The sequence below is a fragment of the Polyodon spathula genome, chromosome 3 (genome assembly GCF_017654505.1).
Source record: "Polyodon spathula isolate WHYD16114869_AA chromosome 3, ASM1765450v1, whole genome shotgun sequence".
Classification (NCBI taxonomy): Eukaryota; Metazoa; Chordata; class Actinopteri; order Acipenseriformes; family Polyodontidae; genus Polyodon; species Polyodon spathula.
In genome coordinates, this window is record NC_054536.1 from 8,986,712 (window position 1) to 9,000,102 (window position 13,391).

The following is a 13,391-nucleotide window of genomic DNA, read 5'->3' on the forward strand; positions in this document are numbered from 1 at the left end:
TGAAATAGCGTCCGCCTTGCACTGAGCACGCGCAGCGGACAGTATTTCACGAGCACTATTTCACATGACACCTGTTTGCAGTGTTGAAAGGGTTAAGCAACCCCGGTACCTTGCTCTTACTTAGTTGCCTCTCTTCACGCTCTATTTTTTTTTTTTTTTTTTTTGGATCCGAGCTCTTGCCAATGCAGTGGGTTTGGTTTGTCTCTGTTGCGTAGTTCAGTTTTGCTGTTTGGTGGAGAGGTGAGTCACAGGCACGAAACAAGCTTGAGTGTTATGTAGCTTGGTTGTGCTGCGGCATCCTGAGACCTTCAACAGCAGCCGCTGCAGCTGCTGGAGAGAGATTATTCTGTATTACGTCGTGAAGCGAAGAAGTACTTAAGAAAAGAAAAAGACCCGCAAAAGCAATATTCATTTTTTCCGATAAAATAACAAAAAATGAACCCTCAGTGTGCGCGCTGTGGGAAGATTGTCTACCCAACTGAAAAAGTGAACTGTCTGGATAAGGTAAAATATGTACTTTTTTTTTCTTTATTATTATTATTATTATTATTATCTATTTTCTTTTTTCAATACCAATACTCGTGTTGCAGTGTCACTGACCACTTCGTGTTAAACATGGGTTGTTTTATTATACCGTATTTGACTGTCGCAGCAATCACAAAAGCTACCATGTCACTTGTCACAGTCATGTTAAAACATTCTAAATTCTAAAAAGCTTTTGGTTTTTTAGTACCCCACGCGTGCTGAATGGGTAGCGGCATATCGTTTAGCGTTTCATATTACATTATTAAACATAGTGAGTGCCACATCCTGTTCTTTTAATGGGAAGTGTTGGTTATGTTGTCTCAAGAGAACAACATTGCGAGCGCGCAAATATGCACAGTACAGGTACCTGATCGGTAAATAAAAACCGCAACGCACAGCTCTGTGCATCATTTGTATATCTGCATAAAAACAATCATGTTTGTCATACTGGTCTGACGGCTTACAGTACAAAGCACATTTACTTAGTTTATGTATTACCATGAACAATATGTTGTTCTTTAGCTTTTGCATTCAAATTTCGAGTGCGCTATTGAAATGCTAATGCTAAACGTTATATAATGAAATTTGCATTATTAATGCTTCCGAGTGGCGCTGTAGCATTCATTTAAAAAGAGAACAATATTCACTATGTAATTAAATAGTAATACATAATATGTTGCACCTCATCCCAAAACGTGTTCTTTTCTTTTTTTTTTTTTGTCAAGGTAGGTTGTTCTAATGTATTAACTTTAAATTGGTGAATTTTTCTAAACTTTTAATTTCTTGTCTGTTTTACAGTACTGGCATAAAGGATGTTTTCACTGCGAAGTCTGCAGAATGACTCTAAACATGAACAATTACAAAGGCTATGAGAAGACACCCTACTGCAACTCGTAAGTACATCAGCAAAGGCACATAAATATGGGGAGGAATTTCACAGGACAATTCACCTGCTCCAGAGTTTAAAGGAGTTGTTTATTGCTTGTTTTGTAACATACAAATGGTATTTATTTCATTCTGGAAACGTGCCTTTGCCCTCACACTCAATGCTATTTAAACAGCCCTGCATAGGGTCCCAGGAAACTGGTATTGTCCCATTTTTAAGCCTACATTCTTTTGTCCTGGTCGGAAACACTGCATTTGTTAAACCGTCCCGGTTTGCTAGTCTGTTAAAGTACAAAACTGCAGCAATGTGCTCAGCAAGCTAACAGCAGAGTTGTTTGTTCGGTTTTGCAAGCGCTGTTCAAAAATAATTCACATTCTGTTCGAGTTCCTGGACCCTGCTTTAGTTTTTATTTTATTTTATCTTGGTAGTGCCGCTATGTCTGATTCAGTGGGCAAGTAAAATAATGCATTAATCCCTAGCACAGACATAGGGTGTGGGGGGTGTGGTGACAGCTGGTTACATGATATAATGCCAGGGTGTACTCAGTTTACACTTCAGTTTTATACCAATGAGTAAAATGACTGTTTTCACCTCCTTGATATTTCATAAGTTTTAATTCCATTGTTACATCATGCATTCACCCATCAATTCATGCTTTTAGTTGTTGCTCTCAAGGCTGTATATACCTTTGACCTGCCAGGTAACACCATGTTTCATTATGTACTTTAGGAGTTACAATAAACATTTTAGTTGCTTTAGTTTTACATTATCTAATGGTTGCAATTTCTCTTCAGCTAAGGCATCAGTCATCTGTTTAATTTGACTTGTATCTTAACCATTCCATGTGGACAAAGCTGACCCAAGCATGCCTGCGCCATCTCCAAACAATCTCCACTTCCTTCTTTTTTTCCCTAGATTTAAATGGTCAGTATTGCCCTTGAAGCAATTAATGTTAAAACTTTACAATGCATTATTAAGACCTCATCTAGTATACTGTGTCCAGTTCTGGTCACTTTGCAACAAAAAGGATATTGCTGCTCTAGAAAGAGTGCAAAAAAGAACGACCACAATTATTCCAGGTTTAGAAGACATGTCATATACAGACAGGCTAAAATAATTGAATCTATTCAGTCTTGAACAAAGAAGACTATGCAGAGACCTGATTCAAGCATTCAAAATTCTAAAAGGTATTGACAATGTTGACCCAAGGGACTTTTTCAACATGAAAGAAACAAGGACCAGGGGTTACAAGTGGAAATTAGATAAAGGGGCATTCAGAACAGAAAATAGGAGGCACTTTTTTGCACAGAAAATCATGGGAATCTGGAACCAACTCCCCAGTAATGTTGTTGAAGCCGATACCCTGGGATCCTTCAAGAAGCTGCCTGATGAGATTCTGGGATCAATAAGCTACTAACAACCAAACGAGCAAGATGGGCTGAATGGCCTCCTCTCGTTTGTAAACTTTCTTGTGTTCATATGAATCTATTTGTGCATGATATCTTATGAACACTTCATATATGTGTGCAGAAATAAAAACTTTCCTACTGTAGTTTTACCACATTATTTATCTTGAGTCAAGTCCCATGGCGAAAAGTTCAGAGTAAGCAGGTGATGGTCATATTTAACAAAAGTCAATTTTCTGGTGCCGGTCTGTGATCCGACAGGATGAGGCAGAGGCTCTGGCCAGATGCCCTGGCAACATAAGCAGCGTCCACAGGGTGCTGAAACAAGACTCAGTTAAGATAGTTAGATTACAAATTACAAAATTTCAGTTATTCAAGTGGCGCTATAGTGTTTGCCCTAATGCCTCAACCTGTGCATTCATATTTTAATAATAGTACAATTATGGCTCTAAGATATATATATATATATATATATATATATATATATATATATATATAGCAGACACCTTTATCCAAGGCAACTTACAGAGACCAGGGTGTGTGAAGTATGCTTCAGCTGCAGAGTCACTTTGTGTGTGTGCGTGTGCGTGTGCGTGACAACACTGCAACTCACTACGATTCGTTGTCCAGAAGTGGAAGTTTATCAAAACGCTTACGTGCTATTTTTAATAAACAAAAAAACGAAATAAACAAAACAAACACCTGCCTCTTTTTCGAGCACTGAGTACACAAACAAGAACCTAACTCAAACAGGACAGCTAAGTTGTTTACCTGTTAAAACAAAATCAACCAAAACACACATAAAAAGGCTTTACACAGTACCTTTGTTTTCCTTTCAAACTGGTTGAAAACCAGGCTTCCTCCGTGAGCATACTGGCTGCTTTCTTTAAATACCCTGCACCTGGCTCTAATTTACAATAATCACCAGGTGCAAGGGATAATTAATAATAAAACGATTAACAGAAGTATAATTAAATTAAACCAATGTGCATTTGCACATTTTTTTAAGCAGGGAGGAATCTGAGGAATCTATATATATATATAACCACTGGAAGTATTCAGGTAACCACAGCTGTTGTGTTCATGCCTGTCAGTATTGTAGTCCTGCCATTCCTGCCATGTGCAGTGGGTGTGGGTGCTGTTGTTCAGCCAAGAAATAAAGATGGCTGCTAATAAGTTCCTCTGTGTCTGAGTCCGTATGTGCAACCCGCAGATTATTACAGGCTCTATTTTCATTAAGAAGTCTGAAAACCCGAATCATTAAACTGTTAAGAATTTTTTGTTTATAATGTTAATAATTCACATCTAGCACAAAAACTTTGAAACAATAAATAGCAATATCAGGAGATGGTGGCTATATGTAATAAAAGGGGATCTGTTGAATAGATCCCATTGATTTCCCCCTTTTAGATTAAATAAACAATTTACTGTACAACAGGCTTGGTTTATAATTTAGTATGTCCAGCCAAAGTAACTTGAATTTGAGATATCTCAAATTGCATTTTAAGATATCTTGAAATATTTAGAGATATCTAAAAATGAAATAAAGATATCTCAAATTTATTTACAGATATTTTTAAGTAATATGTTGCTAGCATGGTGTGCCAAACTGTCATTTAGAGATATTTCGAAATAACTTCACGCTCATTTAGAGCACCCCCCCTGTCTGAGATAGGGTCATACTATACCTATGAAATTTTACTGATGCATTTACTGATGTTAATTGAAAATAATCAAAAAAGGCTTAGCTATCAATGTAATGGATGTGCCTACTTTTTATCACACATTTCAGTGGAAGTCGTTTTGCCGTTTAATCTCCGACGGTAATTGGTCTTGATCGCCATAAGGGCAGAGAATCCAGTCTCGCAAAGGTATGTTGTAGAGAAGGACAGCTGTTGTGTTGACAGCTCCTTTTGTCAGGTCCAGGCACTCCTCCATCCGTTGCTCCCAGAAAGACTTGCATGCAAACTCGTAAGTTAAGCCCATCGTCAGCAGAGTTAAAGGTTCTCCTGCTCAAGCACTGACAGATGAGGGATTGGGAGAGATTCAGACATCTCAGATGGACTGCGTATCCAGGTGTTTGCGTTGTACATTTTGTGAAAATATTTTCGAAGTTGCTGGCTAAGTTGCTCCATGATGTCAGCTTTAACACTCTTGATTCAGTTTTGTTTTGTGTATTGAAAGTATTGGTGCTTAATCCCTGAAAGACAAAATTGGGCTCATTTAGGCGAGAAAAAATGTCTGCCAAGTAGGCTAATGGCTAAAAGATAGGCTAGAGTTCAGCTAAGTTTGTTAAATGGAAAACTACTGTCAAAAACTAAAATAAAATTAGTTAATGGTGGTGCAAGTGCACCAACTAAAAATGCTACATAAAATTATAAAAAAAAATCCAGACTCCAATAAGTGTGCCAAAATGCGTTTTAATTAAGAGTCCAAAAACGGGGTCTGCGTCTGAAAAACAAAACCAATCTAAAACAAAACCAGAAAGCAATTCTCAACAAAAGTCTTGCATTTCTTCCAATAAAAGAAGTCTAGAGAGAAAACAGGTGGGGCGGTATGCATAAAAACATTTGAAAAAGTTACAAATATAGGCTTTTTTTAATTGAATTGATTTTATTTTTTATCAGTGAGCAGGGACATTGTAAAATGCTATGTGTGCCTTGTGCAATATCGAATCTAGCTAGAATAAGCACATTGTTTTGAAGTGAATATTTCCAAAAGCTAATCTGGTGTAAGTAGAAAGAGGATATTTATATCAGGCAGTCAAAAATGACCTTTAACAAAATGCTTACATGTGTTTAGTGCAGTAGCCTGTTCGTGTAAATCATCTGAAAAACAATTAAAGCTTGTTGATGGACACTTTTCCAAATCCCGGGATTTCAGAATTGATTTTTTTTTTTACATCCTGCGATTCCATTTTTGTAATAATATTAATATTGTGCTTTTGCGTTTATAAATAATTACTGGTGTGGAGGCATAAGGAAATGCACTCACACGTCAACTCCTCAATGAATGAATTAATAATGAAGAAACACATACAAGCATTGCAAGTAAAGATAACAGTTGTGTCGCTCCAGGTCCAGCACAGAACAAGTGAGTGATTTCACTGTTAAAGTAGGGCAGCTTATCTGCCTGCTCAGCTCAATAATACTGTTATTTAAAAACGTAAACTTAGAAAAACACGGAACTGATTAAGCTACTAACACTGAACATTTAAACTTCAGAAAGTAAACACTTAGTAAATACTACACATTTTTAAAAGAAGCAACATCATACAATGACTATCTTTGAGGTGTTTTTTTTTTCGCTCACAGACTGTACTCACCACCGCCCTGCTATTTAAATATGTAAATTACCCATGTATGCGCTCAACACTCACTCAGTGTCAGCAGCTGGCTGTGTGTTTATAGAGTTAACCTCGCCCAACACAAAGAAAATGTGTACCAGTATGGCTACGGTTTTATTTGAAAGGAGATTCAACATTGCTGATTCGATTTCTAAATCGCAAAGTACTACAGTGTGGTAAACAAAAAAAAAAAGTGTTATGATTTAATGAATGATTTAGAGATATCCCTAAATGAACAGAAAGTTATTTTGAGATCTTAAAATTATGTAGAGATATCTCTAAATGAACAGGAAGTTATTTAGAGATATCTAAATGAATTAGAGATATTTTGAAAATTATTTCATATCTTAATAACATTTTGAGATATCCTAAAATGATTTAAAGATATCTGAAAATGCATTTTAGATATCTAATTTAAAACCCCATTTAAAGATATCTGTAAATCATTTTGAGATATCTCTAAATGTATTTAGATATCTCTAAATGAAAGATCTCTTGAAATATGTTGAAATATGTGGAATTGATTTAGATGTCTTATATTTTTAGAGATATCTATACATGATAATTTGGCTTGCCATATTGTTCTTCAATGCTTCTGCTAGCATATTTGTCCTAAGAAACCTGCCGTGAGAAATAGCAGCCAAGTACAGATGTCCTTGAAATCCCGGCTGTCATTTGACTCAAGCTGGGATGGGCAGCTTTCTGTAGAAACTGTTTTCTGTAGAAATCACTATATATATATATATATATATATATATATATATATATATATATATATATATACACACACACACACACACACACACACACACACACACACACACACACATACACACATACAGTGCCGAGAAAAAGTTTGTGAACCCCTTAGGGTTTTCACATATTTCACACCTAAAATGTTGTTAGATCTTAATCTAATCCCTAATAATAGATTACGATAAGCCGATTAAACAAATGGCACAAAAAATGATACTTTTTCAACATTTATTTATCCACAAATATCCATGTGTGAAAAGGGTATGTGAACCTTTAGATTCAGTAACTGGTGGCACCCCCTTGAGCAGCAATGACTTCAACTAAGTATTTCCTGTAACTGTTGGCCAGTCTCTTACATCGGTTTTGAGGAATTTTGGCCCATTCTTCCTTACAGAAGTGCTTCAACTCGTGACATTTGAGGGCTTCCTTGCATGGACAGCTCGCTTCAGGTTCTGGGGTTCTTTGTGACTTCCTTGATGATTTTCCAGATTTGTTCTTAGAGAGATTTTGTTAGGATGTCCAAGACTTTGGTCTTGAACTTTCTCCATTTGTAGATTATCTGTCTGACAATGGATTGTTGGAGCCCCAGATCCTTAGAAATGGTTTTGTAACCCTTTCTAGACTGATGAGCATCAATAACTGTTTTTCTGAGCTCCTCAGATATTTCTTTTGATCGTGGCATGACGTGTTTCCACACACCTGTATGGTGAAGACCAAACTCGCAAAGTTTCTGATGTTTATATAGGGTGGGGCCTCCCTAACTCACCCCTAAAGATCTACCTAATTATTTAAACACCTGATTGTAATTATCCCCTTAATTGAGCTGATAAAACCAGGGGTTCACTTACTTCACATACCCTGAATCTTAATTACTCATTATTTGTCTAATTCATACATCATTTTGTTTCAAAAGACATGGACTTAGTTAATATAAACCCTATTGGATATTTAAGAAAATACTTTGATTTTGATTCAAGAAGGCTATATATATATATATAGGGGTTTAATATCCCCCCTGCATAAAGCATGTATTGGTTTTGTTAATTGTGTTGTTAATTAATTGTCACCTGCACCTGGCTACCATTGAAAAGTAGAGCCAGGTGCATGGTATAAAAAGAAAGGAAGCAGTCTATTCGGGGCTGCTGTTTGTGAAGAAGCCCGCTTGGTAGTGTGTTCAAGCGTATAGAAAGAAAAGGTACTATGTAAAGCCCTTTTGTGTATTTTGTTTTTGTTTCAATTTGTGTAAAAGGTAAACAGCTTAGCTGTCCTGTTTTATAGTTTAGGTTCCTGTTTAGTGTGTTAGTCAGGGCTCAGAAAAGAGCTAGGTGTTGGTTTTGTTTATTTCATTTTTGTGTTTATTAAAAATAGAGCATCAGCGCTTGAAATTCCCATGTCAGTGTCCTGGGTCCTACTTTTAAAGGGGCAATGAACCGCCGAGAGTTGCAAGCTCGGTTACTGTATATTTTTATATTTACACACGCGCACCACCCACTCTATCGCGAGTGTCGGGGTCCAAATATAAATCTGCTATATCTCAAGGGTCGTGATATAGCGAGAGACCCATAGAAAAACAAATAGGCTGATAAATACTTTACAAACACTCCCTCGTTTTATGGGGGGCGTCAACGTCCAGTATAAGTCCTCGACACAACCTGCTTTTTCTTATAATTTTTCGTATAAAAAGCAGCACACCATTTTAATTCGTACTGCGGAGGGAAATTGCTTCTCACGACTTCAGTTTCCTATTAGATTTCATGAGTCTTCCTCTCCTTTCTCATATTAAGATATTTTTTATATTTTTATATATATATATATATATATATATATATATATATATATATAATATATATATATATATAAAATGAACAAATCTGATACATGTATTACTTTCTATGCATCAATAATGCAACATATAAGGACGGGACCCCTTTTATTTTGGAATAAGCTGTTTTATACTGATAAAGACACTAGCTGAAATGTTTGTAAACTTATGAATTTTATGTTCATGGTGGAACTCAGTCCACTCATTCAATGTTTTTTTTTCTTCATTATTATTATTTTTAATTTAGAATCCCCAATTATTTTCTTTTATTTTTCTCCCAATTTGGAATGCCCAATTACTATTATTTTCCTCCTTCAGCGCGGCGATTCCCCACACAGCTCAGTCACCCGAGACTCAGTGGGTGTCCTCTGATCCCACGAGCCAATTGGCGTCTTTTTACACCCAGGAACCTGCAGGCTACCGGCCTCTGGAGGACAAAGACCAGCCCAGCAAATCTTCACCCCCAAGCTGGCCTGAGATGATAATTTCAGATTTTAATGTCAAAACTGTCATATATTTCCTAGGTTTTAGGGTTCTGTTTCACAGTTGAGAGGTAGAACAGTCAGAAGTTATTCATGTTACAAAGGGGTCTACAGTAAACCTTGTTTATTTTACAGTCAGTTCACAATAACAGACGACTTCCCAGGGCTCGTTGATTGCATTCATATCATTTGATGTACTGTCGTCAATGTTAGCTTTTCGTTGCTGAGACTGCCTTAAACCAGTGGTATGCAAACTTTTTATATGCCGCCCCCCCTTACTTAGCATGCATTTTGTTGCAACCCCCTGACACACATATTAAAACATCAGAATTAACTTTAGATTTTAACTGGTGGTTGTTTTCCGGATTGAATGTAAATCGCATATTTTTTCCAAGATTTAATCACAAAAAGTCCAGATTTAGCTAAATACATAAATGTTAACAAATACATTCTTAAAAGTTTGAAAATTGTACTTTCAGATATCATTTAGAAACGTTGAAAATGCATATCTTAAATTGAACATCTATAAATCTTTTTTTAAACTTGGCGAGTCAATATTTAGCTAACATTTCTAAAAAATAAATACATGAAAAAAATACATGAAATAAATATTTTTTCTTTTACCCTTCTTTTACGTTTAGCTAACAGATACATCTGAAAAACATTATCGTTCAGCAGTTTATCTGGATTTTCGCTATATATTTATTTTGCCAGCTAAATCTGAAGCTAAATGAGCCCCTATCCATTGAAGCGTTTAATTTGGCATTGTGTGCTGCAGATTACACCCCGAGAGCCAATGTCTCCGCTTCTCTTCCTCCTCAGCCTACCACAATGCCAAAAAGATGGACACATTTCAAAACTTTTAAGACTGGTAACTTTTATGGATTACACTAAATCAGAACTTGTTTGGTTATATATAGGAAAAAATACACGATTTACATTAAATCCGGGAAAAACAATTAAATATTAGTGCTTTTCGCTTCATTTACACTCGCCACTTCAAATATAATTCCCCTCGTTCTGTAAGCCCTAGATTGATCTTCAATGGCTAATTTGAAAGGTAGTAACTTGGATTAATTAGCTGTTATTAATATATTTATTAAATAATTTCTATCCTTTAAAAAAAAATGTATATATATATAATTTTTACAGAACTGCATCTTTAGTCATAGTCACGCCCCCCCCATTGATACATTGATAATATTATAATCCCTAAATCATTGAAACGTTGATAATATTATAATCCCTAAACCATTGAAATGTTGACAATATTATAATCCCTAAACCATTTAAATGTTGATAATATTATAATCCAGTATAATAATTGGGAAATAAAAGTACAATGAGTCTAAATTGAAAGTGTCTCACAGATAGAATATGTGTTCTACAATGTACTTTGTATAGGCCTAGTTTAGTTCTGTTTAGTTTTGCATGGAACTCCTGAGTCAGAATAACATTATTAGAAAGAATTTCCATAATTTCCGATGAGCGTGCCACAGCATTGCTTTTATCACTGTTATACTCAGGCTTCTGTTTGTCTGAAAATAATTATAGTCCACTGCAAGGTAATGGTTTGTCTGTATGTCTGAAATAATAATTGTAGTCCACTGAAAGAGTTCACTTTTTAAGGTTTATTTTTTTTTTTTTTGGGCTTGAGAATCCATGTGAAGCATTTCATCAGTAAGCAGTTGTTTAACAAGGTGTCATTATTTAGACATGAGTAACAATGGGATGGCTCACCTGTCCAGTCCGGTTGTCATATAATAAAATGTAAATGATACATTTCAGCTATTTAATCCACATGTATGTCTTTCTGTTTGTCACACTTCATATAAGAGTAAGGCTTCTCGATACAGAAATTAACATTCTCTGTTGCAAATATGATAGTTTGGCCTGTTGGAAGTCATTATTTATTTATTTGTAGGTAGGATGTGGTCGTTTTAATGTAACAATGGTTTTACGTTCATAATCAAAGGTCAAAAATTAGATTACCTTGCTTGGAAATGCATTATCCGCCAACATTTCACTTGTAAGAATAACCTCTGTCTTTTCAAGCACTATTAAGATTTAAAGGCATGTGTTACATCCGCTGGTATATGTTATGAGAGAGATGCTTTTGTGTTTGAAATGCTACTCAGGCGCCCTGGGTAATTTACACTACTTTACACAGTCTGAAATTGTAACACAATGAGCAACTGCCTGCGGATGGGAAATGCATAAGCATGGGAATTTTCAAAACATTGCCTCATTTGCATCAGGTGCATGTATATACAGAGGGCCTTCATAATCTCCCAATAATTGCACAGTACCAACAAGGTTAAACATATGTATATAAAATCAAGAGTTAATGGAATTATAACCACATGCAATCCGAAACAGGTGCAAAATCCAGACAGTTATCATGACAGACGGGCAGACACGATCCGCGCACAAGGGTCCTCATTTGTTGAACGAGGGCCCTAATAAAAGATGTATATGCCAGCATTTTTTTGTAATGTAGCTGGTCTGTATATGTCATGCTAAATTATTAAAGGAGTAAATAAAAAAAGTTTTAATAATTAATTGTGTTAATTTTAGAAGAGCTTTCTTTTGCTGCTTGTTTGTAAGGCCTACCTTTACTTTGCTATACTTCATAATGTTAGACAACCTAGGACACGCCTACTGTATGCTTTGGATTTGGTAGTTTTCCCAGTGCCTTTGTTTTAGCTATACTAAAATAGATACTACTTCCTATCCTTGGGGTGTACAATTTAATGCTTTGCAGTTTGTGGACATCAAAACCACATGTGCATTTTCTAAAGGGCACTTTAAAAACTTGACTCGACAGGCTGAAATTATAATAAATAACCTACAATTTCACTGTTTTGTGTTTTGCATAATGATAATAGTTTGGAAAGTGTAAACGGCAGCATAGCTAGTGGTGAGGGAATAGTTCTACGAAAGAGAAGGGAACTGAGATAATGAACAGCCTCACTGCATGATGCTGGCAATATTCAGTGCTAAACTAAGGTCTTAGAATCCTTTTCCATAGTGTTTAAGACTTCAGTCTGGACTATGTATATAAGCAGATTTATACTGTAGAAGTAAACGTTACTGCTGTTAGTGTATTGTGTCCTGTTCTGTATTTATCTGTTTTTTGATCTCTAAAAGGAAGACGATGGAGATCCTTACTCTGTGAGTGTAGTGGTTTCTATGTCTGAGCATCAAATGATCTGTTATGAGTTCACAACGAATCCTTATAAAAGCAAGACATGCAAGTGCAAGGCAGAATATAAAAATGAACGAGTTAACAGATATTTAGAAATGCCAAGAAATGTACTTTTTCTTAAAAAGCATATGCAAGAAACGTATTCTATGTCATATTGTTTAATCTCATTCATACACAAAGAAAGACCTTTCGTATGATCTGTGGGTGAAAGTGCAGGATTCCTTATCTTGTTAATTCCATCTCTATCTCAGCTGACTGTATGCTTCTGTTAAAAGCATACATTGTTTTCTATCATTTCTTATATCGTAGCATAAACATTAGTGAACGTTATCCAGCTTATTTAAAAAGCTGCTTCATTGTGAAGTCATATAAACCCCATTTATGGTTTACAACTCTTAAGTGAAACAGATTGCAGTCTGCTTTCAAAGAAAGAGAAGCACTGAACATGACAAAATATTGTTCTTGAAATCCCTTTTAGACTTAACTCTCTAAGCCCTACAACAAAGTCTAAGGAAAGTTACAAACTTCTAAAGATTGTTAAGATTTTTTTTTCAAACAATTCTTTAGGTGTGCATTTTAGTGAAAAGAGGGTGTGTTAATGTCAGAAGCAGAATATATTATTACCAACATTTATATGGTTCCTGGGGCCCTTTTCAAGAAGCACTGTGTTTGATAGATATCCAGTGTCAGTGACTATTACTTTATTTTGCAGTGCAGTTTCTACATGCTTACAGTTATTCCCCAAGTCTTTCCCTTTAATAACTTCAATGAAACTGCCAGCTGCCTGTGAGGTGCTCACAATAGATGTGCCCACCTGAAATGCTACTGCTGTAGTAAAGAAGGTTCTGGAATGCTCATCCTCGTAAGAAAAGCCTGGAGGCTTCGTTTACATTTGGCTATATGTATTTAGGGCAGGCCATATGTAAAATGATTGGAGACGATATGGAAATGAAATGAACT

General features: G+C 35.8%; 1 protein-coding gene across 2 annotated transcripts in view; it reads left to right on the forward strand.

The window, feature by feature from the left end:
- Positions 1-206: 206 nt before the first annotated feature.
- The window catches only part of LOC121312582 (LIM zinc-binding domain-containing Nebulette), a 93,504-nt gene continuing 80,319 nt past the window's right edge, over positions 207-13,391 (forward strand). Inside the window, exons 1-2 of one of the 2 annotated variants that reach the window (XM_041244324.1) lie at positions 207-504; positions 1,324-1,418. In XM_041244324.1, coding sequence (XP_041100258.1) covers positions 436-504; positions 1,324-1,418 — 164 coding nt within the window. In that variant the 5' untranslated portion in view covers positions 207-435. The remainder of the gene's footprint in view (positions 505-1,323; positions 1,419-13,391) is intronic. The other variant, XM_041244329.1, reaches the window with a different exon arrangement.